The sequence below is a fragment of the Asterias rubens genome, chromosome 20 (genome assembly GCF_902459465.1).
Source record: "Asterias rubens chromosome 20, eAstRub1.3, whole genome shotgun sequence".
Taxonomy (NCBI): Eukaryota; Metazoa; Echinodermata; class Asteroidea; order Forcipulatida; family Asteriidae; genus Asterias; species Asterias rubens.
In genome coordinates, this window is record NC_047081.1 from 9,353,528 (window position 1) to 9,376,853 (window position 23,326).

At 38.8% G+C, this 23,326-nt stretch overlaps 3 protein-coding genes across 3 annotated transcripts; 2 read left to right on the forward strand and 1 right to left on the reverse strand.

Moving 5' to 3' along the window:
• Positions 1 to 1,234: 1,234 nt before the first annotated feature.
• On the reverse strand, positions 1,235 to 8,060 carry LOC117303691 (caspase-6-like). Its single transcript, XM_033787958.1, has 7 exons — positions 7,993 to 8,060; positions 7,631 to 7,726; positions 5,944 to 6,256; positions 4,137 to 4,372; positions 3,190 to 3,368; positions 2,358 to 2,508; positions 1,235 to 1,811 (listed from the first exon to the last, which is right to left on the reverse strand). Exons 3-7 carry the CDS (start codon positions 6,189 to 6,191, stop codon positions 1,579 to 1,581), a joined length of 1,047 nt encoding a protein of 348 aa, XP_033643849.1. The 5' UTR covers positions 6,192 to 6,256; positions 7,631 to 7,726; positions 7,993 to 8,060; the 3' UTR covers positions 1,235 to 1,578.
• LOC117303689 (glyoxylate reductase/hydroxypyruvate reductase-like) lies at positions 8,055 to 15,141 on the forward strand. Its single transcript, XM_033787957.1, has 8 exons — positions 8,055 to 8,323; positions 9,586 to 9,716; positions 10,324 to 10,396; positions 11,638 to 11,754; positions 12,072 to 12,262; positions 12,384 to 12,519; positions 13,357 to 13,487; positions 14,033 to 15,141. The coding sequence occupies exons 1-8, from the start codon at positions 8,151 to 8,153 to the stop codon at positions 14,152 to 14,154; spliced, it is 1,074 nt and encodes a 357-aa protein (XP_033643848.1). The 5' UTR covers positions 8,055 to 8,150; the 3' UTR covers positions 14,155 to 15,141.
• Positions 15,142 to 17,397: 2,256 nt separating this feature from the next.
• Positions 17,398 to 23,160, forward strand: LOC117303692 (glyoxylate reductase/hydroxypyruvate reductase-like). The gene is made up of 8 exons (XM_033787959.1): positions 17,398 to 17,592; positions 18,498 to 18,628; positions 19,424 to 19,496; positions 19,964 to 20,080; positions 20,614 to 20,804; positions 21,155 to 21,290; positions 21,775 to 21,905; positions 22,411 to 23,160. Exons 1-8 carry the CDS (start codon positions 17,495 to 17,497, stop codon positions 22,518 to 22,520), a joined length of 987 nt encoding a protein of 328 aa, XP_033643850.1. The 5' UTR covers positions 17,398 to 17,494; the 3' UTR covers positions 22,521 to 23,160.
• The last annotated feature ends 166 nt before the right edge of the window (positions 23,161 to 23,326 follow it).

Here is a 23,326-nt window from a genome sequence, read left to right on the forward strand (position 1 = left end):
TCTTCACACAAGGAAGTGAAGCCTACCTCATTGTTTTGTTACTGATGTGAAACTACTTAAAAAAAATAATTTTAAAAACCAAGATTATTTACAATAAAAAATAAAGTTAGCACAGAAGCTTGCGTTTTATAAAGCATTGTATTTTTTAGTTTCTGTATAATTTTAATGCAAATTATAACCAAAACTTTATTATTGTTAAAAAAACAAAAAAAAATCACAAATCTAACACTAGTATGCAGCTGCAACTGGGTGAGACAGTCACCAAAAAGTACAGTATTTCAAACAGAACAACATGTTTTTTTCTAAGAGTCCATACACAAGTTGGGAGGTAGTCTAAATATTCTTATGTTACTATGGCAACATTTAAGTACTTTAATTTCTACCTAAACCTTAACAACCTCAAAATCTAACTATACAAGCTTACTTAGTAAGACTGACTATGTACATTTAAAACATTAAGATATTGCATTGGTTTAACTGCAACCGTTAAACAAAAAATCTCCAGCAAAAATGCTTGGATTGAAGTGTTTGGTGTGAGGTTGGTTTTTCGAAGTTGTCTAGAAAAACTGCCTTGTGTGACAAGGTACCGTGAGTCGATCACAATAAATATTGTCCAATGTTGCTCAATCTTGCCAAACGAAAAGGGGGCATTTGACAGAGACTGCACTGTCTGATTTTTATCAATTTTGATATGAAGAAAGGGGGCACACCTCAAAACTTGTATACTGTTATTTGGAAATTATTACACAAGATTTAAAGATTCCCAAATGACCAGTGCAGTGTCTCTGCCACGATTGCAGGCCTCAGGCCGGGGACTTTAGTATCAGAATAGTAAACTAAATAAACTTATTACTGGACAAGTCCAGCAGTTTTGTATTTTTTTTCAATTGAATGGTTGAAACCTCACTGTGTATATCATCTTTTCTTTTTTAAATAGACAAGAGATGTTTACTTTGACTCTGGATAAATATCTTTCAATGCAGTTGAGTATCGAAAGATAATTACCCAAAATGAGATAAATTTTGTGTTGAAAATTTGATTTGATTTGATTTCTTTTTGAATTATGGTCTTGTAAAAATATTTATGGTCCAGCTGAATGTTTTTAGCTACAAGCCAAGTGTCCTATTGACCCATTTCACCTGACGTCATCATCAGAACAATCTTGGATGCGCCATTTTGGTGGTCAATGTCAAAGTGTGTTATTCAGTGAAGTGCACATTTTTAGGTGACGCGGCGTTTACACATAAACCTATTGACCACCAACATGGTGAACGTGGCATCAGTCGCCGCGTGTGACGCGCGTGCAAGTGTCCTATACGATTTTCCCACCATCAAACCCTGTGTACCATTATGATATTTTTTTGGGGGAGGTAGATGAATGTTTTGTACATACATGTCAGCCATTTAAAGGCCCCAAAAACTGCCCATGCAATGCCGAGTTGCAAATGTGATTGCTTTTCGTCGACAGCTTTTAAGTAATTTTAACAGCTTTGCTGTGGTAAACTGTAAAGGGGGCACTATATTGTGAATAGCCTGCAATAGTTTTATACAATATCAGGGCAATGAATAGGACTAGATTCACTTTGGCGTAAATATCAATTGTTTTGTAAGCATGGATACAAAGCATGGGATCTGCTTCTTACCCAGCATACGAGGGTCTAGACATCGCTCCACAGCTCGCTGACCCACTAACCGATTGACGACGGTTAAGATGCTGGTGAACTCCATAGTGCTGCCGTAGTGCTCCATGACCTGACTCAGGGCCTGGATGAACCACGAGCCCAGTGCCGTGTCACGGTGAGAGTAAAAACCTACGGATGAAAGTGTTCAAGAGTTTACTTCAAGACATAGTACAGGATGACAGGATAGGTGATCGTCGAGGACCAAAAAAAAACAATTGAGTTTTCTAGAATTTAACATTTAAAATGAAATATCTTTCAAAATAAAGGATCTAGACTGGTAGGATTTGAAACTTTGCAGGGTGAAAGTATTAATAAGGAGAGGTTTGCGATAAAACCGTGACAGTCTCTGTAGTGTTGGTTCTGAAACAAAAAAATGGTTGACAACTCAACATTTCGATCAGTATTCTCTGATCGTCTAGAAGCTGCCTCTACTGCTGCAACCAGGCAAGCTCAGTGGTACAGTTTTAAGACATCTGTTACATAACAAAATTATGCTGACCAGAATAAGATCAAACACTAAACATGTACACTAAACATGTACAAAATGTAACTGGATCCAGCATAGTTTTACAAAAGCTGAAAATGTTGTCTGCTTTAGGCAGCTTTATGAAATTGGGCGCAGGTTGTGAACTCGTAAACAAGCACCCTTTAAAACTCTTTAGCACCAATATTTACCTTGTGTGACGGAGTAACAGATGAGTATATCAGCCCCAGCTGGGACTGTTGGGCGCGGTCCGTTATCCACTACCGTGTAGCCACTGTCCGGTTCATCACTGTCCACAGCATCCGTCTCAACTCCAATTTCGTGTTTATCCCCCCGGCAGGCCTGCACAATGGAGAGAAATGTTTTGTTTCAGTATTGACCTTTTTTACCTGACGTCATCATCAGAATAATTTTGGATAAGCCATACTGGATAGGCAATACCACTAGCTATTCATTGAAGGGCGCATTATAGGCGATGCGGCGTTCCACCAACATGGTGAGCGTACAATTATGTTGTTGTAAAATAACCTTATTTTCTCATAGTTCATTTCTGACACTGCTAACTACTGGTTTTTTTTCTTCTGCAGGTTTTCTTTCACACTTGTTTTTCTCTTTGACCTCGTCTAACCATCGGTGTGTTTGCTTGTTTCAGGAACTTGGTCAACTTTAAGAGGAGACAACTAGAGATTCCACACACGAACCCATTTTATTCTCGCAGGTTTACAGATTAAACTTGACCCAAACCTTGGGTCTCTTTCTACCCAACTCTCAGGCAGTGGGAAAACACACCCCATAGTACTTAGCCTCATTCGTATTCTAACCAAAAAGTAGGAACTATCACATGGTGCTTTGCAAAAAAAACAAAAGCGGTAATAAGTTTGTACAATTTTCATTTCCAACCTCTGAAACTTCAAATCCTTGTATCGGAAGACTCTGCTCACCCCAACCATTTAGCTTATATAACTAGAGTTGAATAGCCCCTCCCCCCCCAAAAAAAAAAAAAGATAGTCAAGTAAATCTTACCTGAACAAGAAAAACTTTTGGCTTTCCAACAAGCGATGGACAGTTTTCACCCCTGAAGTACTCAAAGAGATCACTTATGGGTAGGGTGCCATCGTATCCGTAAATGATGCCATCGTCGCCGTGCGTTAAGAACGCGCAAAGAATACAATCAGAGTCAGAATGGTCCATTTCCAAGGCAGCTATAAATATAAACACACACAAAAAAGAACGCTAATTTAATTCTGTTGGCAAGTCAACATGTCACGGGCTAATGAAGGCAAGAATATGTCCTAGCAGGAAAAAAAATCCCTGATAGGAATATACAATCAGAGAAACATCATTTTTCAGATTAAATTTTTTGGGGACAAAAAATTATATCTTTTTACATTATAACCACACATTACTTCGAAGTGAAATGCTTCTCAAAATGTTTGAACTATCGAAAGCTGCTGTCTTCTAAACCAAAAGTTGTTATTGCCAGTAATTTTCAAAGTGATTACCAATATATAACTAGCCTTTAATGCTCCATTTGTACACTCAAGTGAACAGTGTCATTGTGGAAAACCAGTCTATTCTAAATACAAGCCTTACTAGCTAAAAGGCACTGACCACTTTTGGTAATTGTCAACAACCAGTCTTCTCACTTGGTGTGTCCCAACATATGCAATAACAAATCTGTGAAAATTTGGTCTCAATTGGTCATCAAAGTAGTAAAAGAACAATGACAAATTAAAAAACACCTTGGTTTCACAATTTGTTGTGCTTTAAGATGCCTAATAAAAGTCTTTTAATTATTTCAGTGATTAATTAACCTCTTTCTCAAAAACTACAATACTCCAGAGGGAGCCGTTTCTCACAATGTTTTATACTCTCAACAGATCTCCATTGTTCGTATACCAAGTAAGTTTTGATGCTTATAATTACTTTGAGTAATTACCAACCAGTGCCTTTAAGGTCTAGAAACCTACCTCTTTCAAACTGCCTCTTGATTTCTGCCACACGAAGGTCTTGGAACACCACGACTTCGAAGCCTAACCTCCCGAGGTACTTGCGAAGGTTACGTGCGTCAAGCTCTGTGCCTGTCCGCCTATTCATTCCAACGGAGAGGGAGAAGTTCTCATGGTTGAAGACGATTGCAAGACCTCTCTTTCGATGATCCATCCGATATCGAAGCTGAATGTCTTCAGGTAGAGACTCGATGAACCTGAGAAAAACAATATTAACAACTTGAAATTCAGTTTCTGCGACGTCATTCAACACAATTAAAATTATCCCCCAGATTAAGCCAGGTTAATACTCCCTGCGAATGCGAATGAAAAGCAAATTTGTGAATGTGTGACGTCACAACTCTGTTTTCGCTGCGAATATTCCAGAAGTGGAGCACAGCTCAAATACTGAGAATTATTTGTTGCAAATTATTTGTGGCGTCAACATTCGTATCACATTCGCAGGAAGTATGAACCGGGCTTTAAGATAGACAATAATGTCATTTCCCAGATTCTGTATTCCAATTGCAGATTATTCTTCATGCGTGGGCATAATAACTCTAGATTTTAGTCAACATCTTAAAGCCATTGGACCCTTTCGGTTCAGAAAAAAAATAAAATAATCACAGATTTACAAATAACTTACAGGGTTTACAGAAGGCAATGGTGAAAGACTTCTCTTGAAATATTATTCCATGAAATGCTTTACTTTTTGAGAAAACAGCAAAACAATATAAATTCTCGTTAACGAGAGTTACGGATTTATTTTAAACACATGTCATGACACGGCGAAACGTGCGGAAACAAGGGTGGGATTTTCCGTTGTTTTCTCCCGACACCGATGACCGATGGATGGAGCCTAAATTTTCACAGGTTTGTTATTTGATATAGAAGTTGTGGTACACAAAGTGTGGGCCTTGGACAACACTGTTTACCGAAAGGGTCCAATGGTACTCACAGGCTACTTTTGTTGGTTTTCAATGCCCCTTATTTTTTACCGCGCGAGGGCGCTATAAATAGTATTTTGATCACTTCCGGGGGTACACGCGATTCGCCCTGCACAAATTAATAGGCGTTCTGTCACTTTTGTTGCGCCGTAGTTTCAATTTGCTTTAGAGGTGGATTATAACGGCTCCTTTAAAAGTTTTATTGTCTGTGATGGATTAGATGTCTGTGGTTATAATGTGTTCCAATCTTTAAAAACTGTTGATTGCGTATGAATGAATATACCCCCGGAAGTGATTGAGAGCGCCCTCACGCGGTCAAAAATATGGCCCATTACCATCGTATAGGCCCTACAATCCTGTTTTCAATTGGTTTCCACAACACATAATGTACACTACCTTACCCCAAATCTCTAGCGTATTCAACAGTATCCATACTTCTGATCGCTCATACATAAACTCTGTCACAACAATTTAAAAATGCTTGCTGTCCAGCATGCCTCCACTTAAATACAAATTTTTACAAATTCGTTTCTGTTGATGACCTAAACTTTTTTCAGCTTGACCAATACTCTCCATACTTGGTCACCAAAGTTACGTAATCAAGGAATGATTTCCCAATAATCCATAAAAAGGGAAATTCCATTCCATGACCATGAATTGAAAGGTACAGTGGAGCACTGTATTGTTTATGTCTGCATTGATGTAGATTTCATAATTAGACCATTACACACAGTTCTAAAAAAAGGACGGGTGGGGATCTTTTCTGCCTATTGTCCAATTTCCTGTGTGAACAACAAACGGCATCACTACTAGTTCCGTTTATACCTCATTGTTTATCTCACCCTGGAAAATGGAAAGCAGACGTTTGGTCATTTCTTGTTGAGTTCTTTACTTGCGATATCGCAGGCCTCCCTAATCGTGATGAACTGAACGCATTTAGTGGTGCTTTGCCAGTCTTTGCATCTGTGGCTGTGCTATCTCCAGGGGAGCTTTCTTCAATCACATCGTGAGCTGTTTCTTTTCCAGTGGGCTGGTTCTGTGGAATGTTGTTTGTATCTGCAGCAGGAGCATCTCCACTGTTGTCGGACATGGTTACAGATGAACGTGTGAATCGAACAGTAGATGAATGTTTTGTACACCTTGTACCCTAATAAACTGAAATATAAAATAAATAAAAAGTGAAGTTTGGGTATCGAATCTCCATTGAAGACAAAGACAAAAAAGGACTGAAACTTTGTCCAAATGTTAGAAAGAATGCAAGGCCATATCTGAATTGGCGTCTACCGTTTTGGCTAAGACTGTTGCTTAGTGTGTTGCCAATAGCTCATTGCATGATGCCGCGTAAATCTAGTAGGGACTAGACCTAACAGTAGCCACTAATAGACCGATCCATTAAGCCCCGCCCCATTACTATTGACCAATCACAACCACTTGCGCAACCAAAAGTTCGACAAATTAAGGTCTGACATGCGTGCGCGTGCAGAATGGCATTCGAGAGGCTCTCGTGTTCTTGCTCACCCGTGCGCCGTGGGTGGAGCCTAATGGATCGGTCTATTCGGACATATCCTAAATGCATTCAAACACTTGGGATTTTGTTATAGCGCCATTTTATTCAGACCAAAGCGCTTTCGCAAACGGACATTAGTTAGCATTGAAAATAAAACAACAAATGAACAAAAAAGATAGAGGATTGTTATAACTTGTAAGACTATCACAACTTAGACTCTTAAGCCCGGTTCATACTTCCTGCGAATGCGAATCAAATTTGACGTCACAATCCTCCTTTCGCAGTCGATATTCGCAAGTGAGTTGCCCTCAACGCAACTCAGTGCCAATTTCATTGCGAAATTGTGACGTCAACATTCGTATCCCATCTGCATTCGCAGGAAGTATGAACCGGGCTTTAGTCTAACTAAGTGAAGTAGTCCTCCGACTGAAGGAAGTTTTTGGTCTTTCAATCGTTTTTTAATAAAAATATGAAAAGCAAGTTCTGTTAAAAGCTTCCCAATATATAAATGATAGAAATATTTATACACCAACATGAAGCAACACAGGCTGACAAAAAACTTTCCATAGAGTCTTGACAAAAGACATGATGGAATAGAAAAGGGAAAGCCCCATCCCTGACATTTCACCGGATGGAGGTGACAGCTCAGTGACACAATCCTTCATGTTCACATTTAAAATCTAAAAAAAAAAAAAAAAAAGCATTACTGGTGTAAGAATGGAAGAGTGACATGACACTAAACAGTGTAGGGCCTACTGTTCCATGGAGGTTGACAGATTTAGCCTTTGTTTGTTGAGAGAATAGAGAAGAAAAAAAACTTCAAAAAAATTGCAAGGACACACTGGCTTGAATTTCAAAAATTTTGACGGATAACTTTCCGTATGGCGCCACCACTTTTTCACTCATTTTTACAAAAAGGGATATCTCATTGAGATAAATTAGATACTATATTATTTCATATCGAATGAAAAAGTGGTGGCACCATACGGAAACTTTTCCCTTATAAATTATAATTCATTTACCTGGATTGCCGATGTCGAGATGTCTTGGGTCTTGAAGCTTTCACTCACCGCCGTCTGGTCTACCTAGAATTTCTAGTTTAGTAGCAAACTGTCCTCCTGTATAGAATATAGAGCGATTTTATTTCACAACAAATCGATCGGCTCCTCACATACACCGATGCGTCATCAATGAATTGCAGTTTCGGGTGACAACAAAATAAAACTAATAACAATTTAAAGCAATGTAAGAATAAAAACGAAATATTTCATCATTAAAAGTTCAAATTAGTTTAAACAAATGTTTTGTATTTTCCTGATTGTTTTGTAGCGTATTTTAAGCAACCTGTTTTAACACATTATTTAGATTTATTTCCAGACTCGACCCATTATAAAATCGTCTCGTCCTCATGACGTCATTATCCAAGATGGCTGCGCCCATTAGATAAACGAGATATTCGCCCACCCATCCAACAACACACAATAACACTGACTAGACTTAGAGTAGTGAACTTTATTACTCGGAAGGAGGCCACCAAAGCGGATGTTGTCGTCGCTTTGTTTACGAACTGTCAGTAAGATCCGTCTAGTTTATGCAGTCAGCTCCCCGCGAGGGCGAGGACCGCAGTTTGTGAGAACAATGAGCGACAAGCCACGATGGAAAATCTTTGTCACTCGTCCCATTTCGGCACAGGCAAAAGATCTGTTGAAAGAAAAGTATGTGTTGTCTTGTTTGTATTGTAAACAAGGAATCTAGCGCCCCAGTCACTGGGTCTACAATTACAGTTAGTTAGACCATGGTCATGGATGATGGAGGTCATGGAGGTAGAATTAGACTAACTTAAATTAGGCTTTAAGATTAAATAAAGGTCCATGATTATTTATTGTTAATAATATAATGTTATTTGTTTATTATTAAAGCCATTGGACACTTTCAGTAAACATGGTAAACAGTATTGTCCAACCAAAGGCCCCATTTCGTGTATCACAACTTGTATTTAAAATAACAAAGCTGTGAAAATTTAGGCTCAATCGGTCATCGGGGAGAAAATAACGGGAAAACCCACCCTTGTTTCGCATGTTTCGCCGTGTCATGACATGTGTTTTATCTTTAACAAATCCGTAATTCTCGATATCGAGAATCGATAATTGTTTTAATTAATGTTTTCTCAAAAAGTAAAGCATTTCATGGAATAATATTTCATGAGAAGTCTTTCACCATTACTAGACCCAGTAACTGGGGCGCTGTACTCCTTTTTTCGAAATTTTGACATTACCGCTCTTACTATGTCAAAATTTCGAAAAAAAGTCTGGCACCCCAGTCACTGGGTCTACACCATTATCTTCTGTAAACCCTATTGTATTGTAATACAAAAGTTTGTACTTTTTAATTTTATTGAGAACTTATTTTTCTAGGACCAATGAAAAACAATAAAGAGACTAGATTCCTAATCTTATTTCAAACTGTGTGAACCTGAATTGCTTAAAGGAACACAGTGCCTTGGATCGGCCGAGTTGGTCTTTGAAAAGCGTTTGTAACCGTTTTTTATAAAATGCATATGGGTAGAAAGATATTGTAAAAGTAGAATATAATGATCCACACAAACATGCCTCGAAATTGCACGGTTTTCCTTTAACCTCGTCGACTAACACGGTCGGTCATTTATGGGAGTCAAATTTGTGACTCCCATAAATGGCCGACCATGTTATTTTGCAGAGTAAAAGGAAAACCACGCAATTTCGAGGCAAACTTGTGTGGATCATTGTATTCTACTTTTAAAACATCTTTCCAACCATATGTATTTTATTTTAAAAAACGGTCACAAACGCTTTTTATAGAACAACTCGTCCGATCCAAGGCAACGTGTTCCTTTAAAAGCCTACGCAATGATACATTTTAAATATATTTAAATGTATTGTAAATGATTTACTTAGCATAGAATGCTTAGTAAGTTTGTGTGTTCAAACTTCAATCTTAGGTGTGACATAGAGCATTGGGATCATGACAGCCCTGTATCAAAAGATGCTCTTCTGAAAGGAGTGGTTGGAAAGGATGGACTTTACTGTCTACTCACTGATCGGATCAACAAGGAAGTACTAGATGCAGCAGGTAAGTAAAGCCTGGTTCATACTTCCTGGGAATTTGTATGCGGTACAAATTTTGACATCAGAGGGCTGTTTTCACAGTGAATTTTTCGCAGGAGTTGATTTATACTAGTCAAGTGGTACGAATTGTTCGATGCGAACTTGTGCCGTCAAAGTTCGAAATCGCATTTGCAGGAAGTATGAACCGGGCTTTAATGCAAGAAAATTTAAAGATTAAACAAGATCATGTTGCCCTGTGTATATTAATTGTTGTTGAATAAAATGTATAAATGTATCCTTGAATTGAAATTGAATTTCTTAAAGGGGCTGTGCAGTCTGGCCTGAGAACTTATGAACTCTCACCTAGTTAAACACGCTGATCAAAAACACCAGATTTCGAGTCTGATGATATTACACGCTCGGCCACAACAAATCTTTATCTGGATAAGAGTTAATAATTCCTAGTAGAGACACAGGCCTGCTTATTGCTCCATGCTTTGGTCATGATGACACATCCCCTAAAAGGTTTCTAACACCAGGAAATACCCTAAAAATCGAATGCCATGCTTGCCTTTTTCAATCTTAAATTTGTAGTGGATTGTGATAACGTTTCAACATTTGATTAATTTCAGGTCCAAGCTTGAAAGTGGTCAGCACAATGTCTGTTGGGTTTGATCACATTGAATTGCAACAACTAAAAGAAAGGTAAAAACTTAGCCTTAAAGCCATTATACACTTTCGGTAAACAGTATTGTCCAAGTCCCACACTTCGTGTATCACAACTAATATAGAAAATAACAAACCTATGAAAATTTGGGCTTAATCGGTCATCAGAGTCGGGAGAAAATAACGGGAAAACCCACTCTTGTTTCCGCGCGTTTCGCCGTGTCATGGCATGTGTTTAAAATAAATCCGTAATTCTCGCTATCGAGAATTGATATTGTTTAAATGTTTTCTCAAAAAGTAAAGCATTTCATGGAATCTCTCAAAACCTATTTATATGACTCTTAATTTTGTTGTATGTTTATCTTGTTTTTTCTTTCTTTCTGTGTAAAGCACTGTGATACATTTTATGTAAGAGCGCTTTGTAAATGCCTTTGTAGTATAGTAAAGTATAGTATGGAACAATATTTCAAGAGAAGTCTTTCATCATTACCTTCTGTAAACCCTGTAAAAAAAAATTTGCTGTACCGAAAGTGTATAATGGCTTTAAATCCGTCAAAATTTATAACGATGGAACTAGATATTTTAGTCATACAAACAAAATTATACTTCCAACAGCTGCAGTGCTTCTCATTCTGAAGTTTTTAGAGTATTTAAACCAATATGTAGCCCTTCATGTAAAAAAGACCTTTGGTCACACTCACATTAGTTTTATATGCCTGCTGCTTACAATGCAAATAAAACTGCAATAAACTTCATCTGATGTATTGGGTACAATTTAACTGGCTGTATTGTTTGCCCCAAGGTGTAAAATATTGCCTAACATTTATAGCATTTTTAAGCCGAGCTCAATGTATTTGTTTAGGTTTGATACCTTATTAGGATCAAGTTTTTGGCCATGACATGAATCCTTATTTACTTTGAATGGAGATTTGATCAATACAATTTATCTGTAGAAATATCAGCTTCATTATTTGTCAAGTTTTTGAGAAAAAACGGTGAAAATCCCAGAGCAATGTTTTCAGGAGAGTCGCATAAATATGTTGTTCCGGTACATGCTAAAATAATTTTGACAAAATTGTTTTACCTATTTCTCAAAAAACTACAGCACCTCAGCAAGTAATATTTTTAAAGGAAAGCTTTCTACCATCTTTAACATTGAACTGTGTAAGTTCAATGAAAATCTGTTTACGTTACGTTTGTGTTTTGTTTTGAAAAACAAATTACCTAAAGTCTTTAAGGCCAGAATAAGAAAAACTGATTTTTCCCATTGTTTTATTTAGAAACATTATTCTTGGAAACACCCCCGGAGTTCTGACGGATGCCAATGCCGAGCTGAATGTCGGTCTTCTACTGGCCACTTCCAGGCGCTTTGTCGAAGGATATCAACATGTCAAAAAGTGAGATGCAATTATGGAATTATTTCCTTTGTAATAATGTGTTGGGGCAGGATAATTTACAGCAGAAGGGCTCAAATTTTACACTGGACCATAGGACCAAGGCCGTCAGTTTTAGTGTTTTAGTTTTTAGTCCGGCGGTCTTGGGTTTTTTAATTGAATAACGCCTCACTTTGTAAAACTCTGCCTTACGCTTCCTGCATTTAAAATAAGCTGTAGTTTCACTCGTGGCAAATATAGCTATAGCCCTGGTACACTTAAATAGTGTCTAAAACCACCTTTACTCTGCAAACTGTCCAAATTTGTGGTTTTTGTTTCAGTGGTACGTGGGGAGCATGGTCACCCCTCTGGATGTGTGGACCAGGCCTGACAGGCAGCACTGTAGGCATCATTGGCTATGGCCGTATAGGTCAGGCCGTAGGTCAACGGCTCAAACCATTTGGAGTTGGGAGGTTTCTGTACTGTGGGCACAACCCCAAACCAGAAGCGGAGACTTTGCCAGCAGAGTTTGGTAAGGTTTTTAATCAAAGTTTTATTTCTTGGCATAAATCTTAGTTGGTGGAACTGCAAGAGAAGAATTGTGTAATTGCTTTGCCAATAACAACTCAGAAAGTTTAACATTTGTTTTGCAGTATCGCAAGACGAGCTTCTCCAGCAGTCCGATTTCGTCCTGGTCTGTTGCAGTCTGACTCCAGAGACTCGAGGAATGATCAACCGTGAAGCTTTCCAGAAGATGAAGAAAACTGCGATCATCATCAACACCAGCAGGTTTGTTTTTTCAATTTAACTTTTTTTTTATCAGAGATTGCTTAAAATCACAAGGCCTGTCATGACGTCACAAGGTTGGAGCTACACTGCAACCATGGGGCACATTGCCACCTACTCCAGGGGCTTAACAGTGTTACCCCCCTACACAGTCTGTCAGGGATGATGTAGGCATCCATGGGTATCATCCCCTAGGAGCCTGGCTGGTAGAGCAGAATGCACTACCGTCACAACCTTTTACGATGCAATTATGGTTAAAGGCAGTGGACTCTATTGGTAATTGTCAAAGTCTAGCCTTTACAGTTGGTGTATCTCAACATATGCATAAAATAACAATCCTGTGAAAATTTGAGCTCGATCGGTCATCAAACTTGCGAGATAATAATGAAAGAAAAAAAAACACCCTTGTCACACAAAGTTGTGTGCATTGAGATGGTTGATTTCGAGACCTCAAGTTCTAAATCTGAGGTCTCTAAATCAAATTCGTGAAAATTTACTTCTTTCTCGAAAACTATGGCACTTCAGAGGGAACCGTTTCTCACAATGTTTTATACCATCAACCTCTCCCCATTGCTAGTCACCAAGAAAGGTTTTATACTAATAATTATTTTGAGTAATTACCAATAGTGTCCACTGCCTTTAAGTGCTTTGCTTTAGGGCACAAGTGTCATGACCGGGATTTGAACCCACACTCTGCTGCAGACAACACCAGAGCTTAGGTCCGTTGAACTAGACTGCTCGGCCACCTATTTTTGTGTTCTCTTACAACAAAATGTACACAAGAAACTACAGCAAAAGATAAAAGACACTAATTTAAAAATGCGCCTCTTTTCCCTCCAGGGGTGGTGTTATGAATCAGGATGATCTTGTAGAAGCTTTACAGTCTGGGATGATAGGAGCAGCTGGTTTGGATGTCACTACCCCAGAACCACTCCCTGTGGAGCACCCACTACTCAAGATGAACAACTGTGGTGAGTCAATCATGTATTCTACTAGGTGACCATTCAGTTCAGGCTTGAATGTAACTATGTGGTGTTTTGTCAGAAAATGAGTAGAAAACGACTTTTTGAAATTTCTGTGGTCTACGTTTGAATACAGCCTTCATTATGGCAAAAAAGAAAAGGTACCCGCTGTCATCTTGTAATTTTAAAAATACCATGAATTTGTTTGCGCTGTTTTGTCAACAATTGGGTGCAACTGTATTCTCAACCTTTGAGTACTACTGTATTCAACTGAAATTTTCACAAATTTATGTAAATCATTGTTTATATTTACACAAACCAAATGATCTCCTTACCTGAAAAGGGAAGGTATACATTTGGTCATCACTCTAAAACACAATTGCAATAGACACTTACAAAGTTAGAAGTACAACAGCTTATATATCTACATTTATATAGAAGTAAACCAACCGAGCGGTTCCCAATACCAAAGGTATACTTATAAGAAATATAACTTAAAAGAGAAATTAAACATTTCTTACAAATTTAACTCTTTTTTGTTTTTACTTTTGCAGTTGTTCTTCCACATATTGGTAGTGCCACCATTGAAACCAGATCGACGATGATGATGATGGCTGCTCAGAATCTCCTGGCTGGTCTGGAAGGCAAACCAATGCCGGCTCAAGTTCCGTTATGATACAAAACATTGCCCCAGAGAAAGTAGGTGTTACGACTGAACTTTCTCAATAACCAAAGTTTCAGAGCTTTCAACTCTAGTCCCTAATTCAGCAGAAAATATCCTGAAAATCTTAACGTGTCCTGAGGAGCTAATTTGAAGATTCTTTATTGACTTTTTTTGCAAGTCGCCAGACACACCAGGCCTGAAGGCCACTTCAAGGTGTGGCCTACAATTATTTTTGCCAGGGGCCGTTGCCACCTACTCCTGGGGCTAAAACAGGGTTTAAATTCCATGTAGGCTTGCGTATCATCCATCAGAAGCCTGGCTGGTAGAGCAGAAAGCACCACCTACCCAACTTTAGAAAGCAATCATGGTTAATTGTCTTGCTTAAGGACACACTTGATTATGGAAGCCTCTCCCAATTATGATGAGTGTAATTCTTTATACCTCCCTGATTTTTGTAAAATCTCCCTGATTAGAAAATGCAAAAGTTTACAGCAACTTATCTCATATGGCATGGTTTTTTTTTTCCCAGTGAAATTGGGATGGGAAAAAATAATAGTATATTTATACTGCACCTAATACTTAGTTTCTAAGCGCTATAAGGTGTCCTTGCAGAGTAAAAAGAACATTTTGTAGTGCACCATCTTAGTTAGAAAGCCGCTCCTGTCCCATAATAAAAGTAACTTGGCTAATGACGGTTCTTTAAACTAAGACTGAACAAGTTAGTTTTAAAGCTCGAGAGAGTGTCTACTAGAATAGTATGAGGCTTAGAGACTCCAGCAAGTGAAAAAGAACGGTCTCCTCAAGTGTGTTATTAGAGAGTTTTTGTTAGCGACGACGGATGGTCCTGCGAGGGTTGGTAGTTTTCAGCTAAACGCTGTCGTTTTCAGCTCAATGCAGATTCATCCCAAGTACTGTCGTAGAAATTGCGGGACGACCCTCCTCAATCACGATGCGTGCGCTGATGATGCAAAAATGTTGTCATTACCATTGCAGGACCATCCGTCGTCCAAAGCGAAAGCTCCTTTAGATCGCGAGATGTTGGTGAGCGTGGTGTTTGTAGAGCGAAGCTGTCTTGAAGAAACAATAAGCTGTATTGAATCCTGGTTGTATCTAAGAGTAAATGAGTGTAAACCAGGGCAACGAAAATAACAGAAATCAACAAACTGCAGACTAGGGTTGTTTCACAGATTTGAATAAAGTGAATTTTTGCGTGAAGGAGAAATACAGGGTGCGTTCGATTAGCTTCCCTGTGTCGACCCCGTGGTGCGCATTAGGGTGAGCCCCTTACGAGAGCTAACCAAACAATCACTCGCCTCTCGTGGTGACGTCATGCACCCTGGGCCACCCCAAAGTGACTCGTTCCGCAAGCAGGCCGTCGCTTGGGGCTGACCCGGTGAGCCCCTGGAATGACGTCAAAGCTTATCAAACATATCAGATCTGGGTCGACCAGGGGAAGCTAATCGAACGCACCCTATATTTAAATATTATATTAGTGAAACAATATTAGAAGTTTATTGTTTGTAATAACAAAAAAAATAAGTGATATGGACATTTTTGTAAGAAAGTTTAATAAAAAAAAAATTAAGAGTTGGTTCAGGTAAATACTTGACATAATTATGTGCCCATTTTGTGTGTGTGACAATTTTAGGCAAATTTTTGTGTCTGAAAACTTTTTTTTTTTTAGCTCATACATATAGCTCCTACCCACCAAAATGCAAAATTATTTCAAAAAACCTTTTTATATCACTACAAAGTATCATCATTGGCCATCCTTGAGAAAATTATTGCTTTAAATTTCAACCTTTCGCATTATGCATTACAGTATGTTTTTAGAACTGCCAAAATCGACGTTATTTTGGGACATCAAAATATCCACTTGCCGGGGTCTCAGCTCCGGATGGAACAACTCTGTCAAGATTCGGTGAGGCGCGCGCCCGGGTGCAATTTGAATTTTGTTTTTCGTACCACACGCTGGCCATCGCATACACGCATTATGGGTGCTCTCCAGGATCCCTACACTGTTGACCTCTTGGCCAGCGTGTGGTACGAGAACAAAAATTGCCTGCTGCCGGCCCATCCGGTCCCCCCACAATTAGACTTGAAAGTTGCCCAGACATGTGCATGTGCCCAATTAATTATTTACATATAAAAAACTATCCGTCTACATTATATTTTTTTGAAATGGATCAGTGCCACTTTGTCAATATTTCATGGGGACAAGTCACATGTTTATTTAAAAGCAATCTAATATAAATAAGATATAATAAGTTACTAGAACTTTTTTAAATAAAAAAAATCATAGCTCTTGAAATGCATATAGAATACATTTATAATATATTAGATATTTTTTGTTTTCATCAGGGATAAATATTATTTTTGTTTGATAAACTAATACACCAATGTAGGTTTAGTACTGTATACTCAGTACTTACCCGAGTAATATTCAGTATAAATGAATTAGTTGAAAGCCAAAAGGTTATCAGTATTATTTCCTCCTACGATTATGAAGCACAAATATATATTTTTTTCCAAATTAATCAGAATATTTTTACAATATTTTTTTATGTTTCAGAAATTTTGCTTAAAGCATTATATTTGAGTATAATAAATGTAAACAAAAATTGCAACTTTGACTACTAATGTACCCATTCATTGATTGTGCCTATCAAATTCGGGCTAGCAGTGGGGGAAATTCCAGCGCAACAAGAAGAAAAGAAAATGGACAGAAATTAACGCCCAAAGGAACTTGTTAGACATTTGTATTTTTTGATAGCTCGGCAAAATCATCTGTGGCCCCCTAAAATGGACGGCATACCTTTGGTAATTACTAAAAAATTAGCGAACATAAGATAAAAAAGGTTAATGGTAATGAGCACCGAAAGGCCGACTGGGCTCCCCCCCCCCCCCCCCCAAGTCCAAGAAGCACGTGGACCGCGGGAAAAAATTGGAACACGGGAGGAAATTGGAACACGTTTGCCAGACAATTTCCCCCAATTGTCCTTGTTTTGGAGTTACTTTTATAGATTGATTCACTTATTGAATATCTTGATGAGAACAACTTGCCTAAAGCCAATAAAAGTTTGAACCGTTACTCCAAACTCGTTATGAATCAAATGCTCGATTTGGACAGTTGAAGTTCAAAGAAGTTTATTTAAGTAGTCGGTACACCTTGACTGTTCAACGTCAGTGAGTTATGTTTAGTGGTTGAACGTTGTCCGTCTGGGTACACTACTGAGTGTTAGGTAGCGTGTAAAACAGTGACCGGTAAAGAAAAACGACAGTGGACCGAAATACGTCTCGTATTTTACCATTTAATGAGGTGTAGCTTTGAAATGTATGACTAAACGAGGTTATGAGAGCAAGAATGAACACTCGACTGCGGTGGAAGGTTTTAATGTCCTGCCGGAACAATATGAGAAAACCAGTGCGTGAACTGCTGAGTAAAAACTTGTGAGTATTGTCATGGTTGTCATTCATCTCTCCACTGTGTCTACATGCAGGGCCATAAATGATAAGTGGATTGACCCACCCTAGCTTTTCAGTCATGCATGCAAGGCTGCAGGCAGCCTTTTTTTTTTAATAGCTCTTTGTATTTTTACGTTTTAACCTCTACTGGATCCCACTGAATAAGTTTCCGTATGGCGCCACCACTTTTTACAAAAAAGGGATATTTCTACCTCCATGATCTCATTGAGGTAAATTATATCATATATAATTTCATATAACATGAAAAAGTGTTGGCGCCATACAGAAACTTTTCCCGATCCCCTCTACTCATTTACATTGCCTTTGAATTGATTTTGATTGTGATTTGATACTGTGGAAATAAACTGATTGATTGTTTGATTAGTTTTTACCCCTTTGCCATTGACCTAGGGAATTTGACCTCAACCATTAAGCCAATTTTAAAGTTCAGATTAGCTTTGGAGTTAGACTTTGGTAGCCTGCCGCATGTGTGACAAACTGTATGTTTAGAAACATAGTATGTTTAGAAACATACCGTAAACGAGGTTCTGAAGGTAATTGGACTAGCTTTAGCCCAACCTTTTTGCAAAGATTCAGCTTGGCCACAAAAGGGGGCTAGGCTACATAAACACGGTTTTTTTATATAACGACGATTAAAAACAGCATAACATTTTTTTTAAATAATTTTTCAACCAAAAATATTTGAATCGGGAGAAATATTTCTGGAGATTTCTGTGGGTTGTTGTCCATTTGCAAATGCTCGCTCAGCATGGTTGTTCTTACATGAAAATACCATGCAGTATTTTGCTGTTTTCTTAGCAAGAATAGACACACTTTGTATTCTGCTGAAACTTTCATGGGTGACTTTTATTGCCGTTGATACTTTACAGGTGCGAAGTTGAAGAATGGAATGGAGATGAACCTATGCCAAGGCATGAACTTTTGAAGAGAGTGGCTGGAAAGAATGGCCTCTACTGCTCTGCGGCCAATAGGATTGACAGAGAACTACTCGATGCAGCAGGTTTGAAATCAATGATAGTCGCAAATTAGTTCTCTTTGAATTTCAAGTTCATTAAAGACCCTGGACACTATTGGTAATTGTCAAAGACCAGTCTTCTCACTTAGTGTATCTCAACATATGCATAAAATAACAAACCTGTGAAAATTTGAGCTCAATTGGTCATCAAAGTTGCGAGATAACAATAAAAGAAAAAACATCTTGTCACACGAAGTTGTGTGCTTTGAGATGCTTGATTTCGAGACCTCAAATTCTAAATCTGAGGTCTTGAAATCAAATTCGTGGAAAATTACTTCTTTCTCGAAAACTACGTCACTTCGATCAGAGGGAGCCGTTTCTCACAATGTTTTATACTATCAACAGCTCCCCATTATTCGTTACCGAGTAAGGTTTTATGTTGTTAATTAATTTGAGTATTACCAATAGTGTCCACTGCCTTTAAACATTACCTCACAGTTTACTTTACGCTCAAATAGCCTGTATGAACATCAGCTCCCAGTTCACTTTGATATGCAACCACGGAGGAAGGTGCAAATGAGCAAGAAATTTTACCTTAGCTTTTTGCGCCAACAAGTTAATTTCCCACCCACTTTGCACTTACATGTTAGGCCCCTGAGATCTGTGGCTGTACATGGAATTATGAACTCTCACCCACTTACGGCACATACACACTTTTCCTCCATCATAGTATCACCATGGAGAGAGAATGCATGCTGTAAATGGGTACAAGCTCATTTAATCCACCCAACCACAAGCCAGCTTTGATCGTTAAAATGTCACTATCAATTTTCCCAATAGGTCCGAGCCTGAAGGTGATCAGCACTTTTGCAGTTGGCGTTGATCCTATCGAACCTCAGCTTCTTAAAGAAAGGTCCTTTGAGATAAATCTTGGTCTCTTATAAAATTATGAGGACTTTCTGTCCTCATCTATGTAGTTTTACAAATTTCACTAAGTCAGAGATATTCACATAACTTTGGTCGCACCCTGAACTGATGTATGGTACACCACAACCAAAATTCTTTGTTTGGAAAAAACTTAACTATATTTCAGACTAATATTTAGTATTCATAATCCCGGATGCAAATTTCCATCTATTACATTTTTTCAGACAAAAAGAAGCTGACTTCTTGCTTCGTTGGTATAATCTTGCAAATGTTTTGATGGGTTTACTAACCTCTAATCAAATACGTCACTTTTTGAAAGTAGAAAAACAAGAAAAGTGCTCAATTTGCTTTATACCGTATCAAAAGCAGCCATACTTCTAACCAAGTATGTTATTGTTGTCATTTATTTTAAGAGTGATTTCCAAATGTAAACCTTCCCTTTATGATCTGCAGGAGCGTGGTGTTGTGCAATTCTCCCGGAGCCTCAATGGAGTCTTGTGCTGAGATGACTATTGCTCTTCTCCTTGCAACATCCAGGCGCATCATTGAGGCATGCCTCTTTGCTAAAAGGTAAAGAAAATGGCTTAAACCATAGTTTTTTAAACCTTGGTTGGTAAGTACTTGGGCTGTGACATTGCTAAGCAAGGTCAGGTCAAAATTTCATAACTGCGGATACCGAGTCTCAGACACGGCAGCTGTGGCAATCCTCATCGGATCGCATTGGTTGGGCGGCACTATGTCCCCATGATGGATACTAGAGAATAATGATGATGAGTAAATATTTCTCAACAATTTCCTGCTAAGCATTAAGCATAGGATGGCCAGTCACAGATCGTGTGACATGTGACACTGACATTGTGGCTGGTAACCTTACATATTCTGATGAGCATAATTTTGTCTTAAGTGCTTGGAAATCATCTTCATCATATCTGTTTAAGGCCGTTGTCTAGTCTGTTCTAGGTTGGCTGCTTTCTCCCTATGGCTCTCCTCCACTTGGCACTGTTCTATATTTGCATTTTATTAAAAGCTGTTTGGGGCCAAGCTAAAAGGGTTCAAGATGGCTGGTGTTAATGCTCATTGATGTTGTGCCTTCTCTTAAACAGTGGTGCTCCCAAATCCTGGCTTCACCTCTGGATGTGTGGACCAGGCCTGTCAGGCAGCACTGTAGGAATTATTAGTACTGGGTGTATAGGTCAGGCCATAGGTCAACGGCTCAAACCATTTCAAGTCAGGAGGTTTCTATACAGTGGGCAAACTCCAAAACCTGGAGGGGAGAATTTACCCGCGGAATTTGGTTTAGTAGATTGCAGAAAAATAGTCAATGGTCTGACGTTTTTACCCCAGCAGAGTCTTTCTTGAAGGCTAAGTGACAACAAGAAAGACTCTTGCTACATACGAAATGTCAGGCCATCAACTACTTTTTGCATTACTCCTTTAGGTTGGTAAGCAGTTTGCAACAGCTAATTCTATTTTCTATGGTTCTAATACTGAGATAGTTCAAATAAATTTTGAGAGCCAATTTACTTTATTTTCTTTGTAAAGCCTTTACCTCAAGTTTTCCCCTCTGGCGCTGTGTCGGGAGGGTTGTCTTATAAAAAAAACGGTATAACACAATATTAATATTTTTGAAATAACATTTTGCAGTGTCTCTTGATGATCTGGTCAAGCAGTCTGATTTCGTCGTAGTCTGTTGTGCCTCTACACCAGAGACTCGAGGAATGTTTAATCTTGAAGCCTTCAGGAAGATGAAGAAATCTGCAATCTTCATCAACACCAGTAGGTATGTAGGGGGCTCAGGAGAAGAGGGCTCAGGAGAAGAAAGCATATGCTCCAAATCCTGTGTGCTCAAGTTTCAAACTTCAACCACTCCTTAAACTTTGTCCACTCTCTGTTAGAGACTTTAAACAGCTAATGTAGGATTTAAACCCATCGCCTTTCTTGTGACTAATTTTGAGCAGATTGTCTGACCTGTAGATCACCGAGCTTGGCCTTGGTTGCGTTTTGGTGATCTTAACCAACAACTGATTCGGTCATTAGCCAGTGAGTCACCAAAGGCCGACTCAACCGAAACAGTTAAAGGTTACGACCTCCAAAACGCACCCCTGGTAGCCAGAGGCAGTATTCATTGTCCCCAATGCAAATTTAATATTTTGAGCAGATGTCTGTCGATTATCTAGCTTGCCTGGTAGACAGAGCCAGTATTCTTTATCCCCATGCAAATCAACATATATATCTCATATATAATGAGAGATTTTTCCCTCAAGGGGTGGTGTTATGAATCAGGATGATCTTGTAGAAGCTTTACAGTCTGGGATGATAGGAGCAGCTGGTTTGGATGTCACTACCCCAGAACCACTCCCTGTGGAACACCCACTGCTCAAGATGAACAACTGTGGTAAGATGACTAAAATATCAAGCAAAAAATGAGGCCATATTACAGCAGATAAGAAAGAGAACTGAAAGCCAAAAGACCGATCCTTTGTGCAGAATTGGTTGGAGAGGCTCACGTGTTCTTGCTCACACATGCGCCATGGGCGCCGCCTAATGGATTGGTCTATTACTTGGTCAAGGTGAACAACTTACCATAACTTAATTTTGCCTGCAATACTATGATATAGTTTTTAAAGTGATGCGTAAAACATTTTATTTTGTTGCCGCAAGTCTAAATGTTTTGAAAAAAAAGTGGCTCTCCATGCCTCCGATGACCAATTGAGCCACAATTTGGCCACTGCTTAGTCATGCAAATTGTTAACACCTGTCGCTGATTTTGACCATCGTGGCCTTATGCTATAACACCTTCATGAAATTTAGCCAAATAGTACAAATCAAAGTATTCTTCAAATACAACCATAAGGAGTTCAAAGCTAGTTTTTTTCTCCCCCCACCCTAATCCAACCCAGTTGTCCTACCCCATGGTATGTTATCAGCAATGGACATGTACATGATGGCTGCACAGAATCTTGTGGCTGCTCTTGAAGGAAAACCAGCACCATCTCAAGTCACATTATGATGCAAAGGATATATCTCGTTGAATTGCTTCAGGTTTGACAACAAGAGTGAGTTTGTAATATTTTTCTTTTAAATTCAGAATAACTGCCTTTATTTCAATTACCTTAAATCAACGACCTCTACCTCATTTTAAGCATAATCTACTACTGCATGGGTGGGAGACATTGCTGACCGAAAGATATGTAATTATGCTCCGAGTATAAGGTCTTTAGCCCGGGCTATACTTCCTACAAATGCTTTGTGCGAAGCGAATTTAACGTCACAGGTCTGTATTTGCTGTGAATGTTTCGCAGCAGTTCAGTACATCTCAACTGTGGCGAATCGTTCGTTGCGAATTTGTAACATCAAAGAGTGTCCTCAGAACTAGATCGAGGACCACAGTTTTTTTTTATAACTGAAGAATCTAAACTTTCACCAGGCAGCCACAAAACAAGTCTGATTTCACATAAAATACTAAGATTATACATCCCTATTAAGAAAACCATCCAATCTTTCCAGGTTTATACTAAACCTTATGCACATGACGTCATCTTAGAACAGTGCCCTCGCCTAGAGGTTAAGAGGAGGCTGTTTATTATCAATTTTGTTTTTTTACCCATACACCGATGTGTGTTAGCACTGTATACTCAGTACTTTCCCGAGTCCTGCGAAAAAATATCAGTCATGTTACTCGGGTGGGATTCGAACCCACGACCCTTGCAATTCTAGAGCAGTGTCTTACCAACTAGACTACCGAGGTTGCCCGGTAGCTAGAGGCAGTTTGAATCCCATGTTTTGGCAGTGGGTACTGCAACGATATAAGAGATG

Excerpts from the sequence above, each read along its gene's own strand:
- LOC117303691 (XM_033787958.1), bottom strand. The coding sequence starts at position 6,191 with ATGTCCGACAACAGTGGAGATGCTCCTGCTGCAGATACAAACAACATT. Across the intron at positions 4,373-5,943 it reads TCTGCTTTCCATTTTCCAGG|GTTCATCGAGTCTCTACCTG; the intron begins GTGAGATAAACA and ends TGTTTTTCTCAG. Across the intron at positions 2,509-3,189 it reads CAAAAGTTTTTCTTGTTCAG|GCCTGCCGGGGGGATAAACA; the intron begins GTAAGATTTACT and ends TCCATTGTGCAG.
- LOC117303689 (XM_033787957.1), top strand. The coding sequence starts at position 8,151 with ATGTTGTCGTCGCTTTGTTTACGAACTGTCAGTAAGATCCGTCTAGTT. Across the intron at positions 8,324-9,585 it reads AAAGATCTGTTGAAAGAAAA|GTGTGACATAGAGCATTGGG; the intron begins GTATGTGTTGTC and ends CTTCAATCTTAG. Across the intron at positions 12,263-12,383 it reads GACTTTGCCAGCAGAGTTTG|TATCGCAAGACGAGCTTCTC; the intron begins GTAAGGTTTTTA and ends TTTGTTTTGCAG.
- LOC117303692 (XM_033787959.1), top strand. The coding sequence starts at position 17,495 with ATGAGAGCAAGAATGAACACTCGACTGCGGTGGAAGGTTTTAATGTCC. Across the intron at positions 18,629-19,423 it reads AGAACTACTCGATGCAGCAG|GTCCGAGCCTGAAGGTGATC; the intron begins GTTTGAAATCAA and ends TTTTCCCAATAG. Across the intron at positions 21,291-21,774 it reads ATCTTCATCAACACCAGTAG|GGGTGGTGTTATGAATCAGG; the intron begins GTATGTAGGGGG and ends TTTTCCCTCAAG.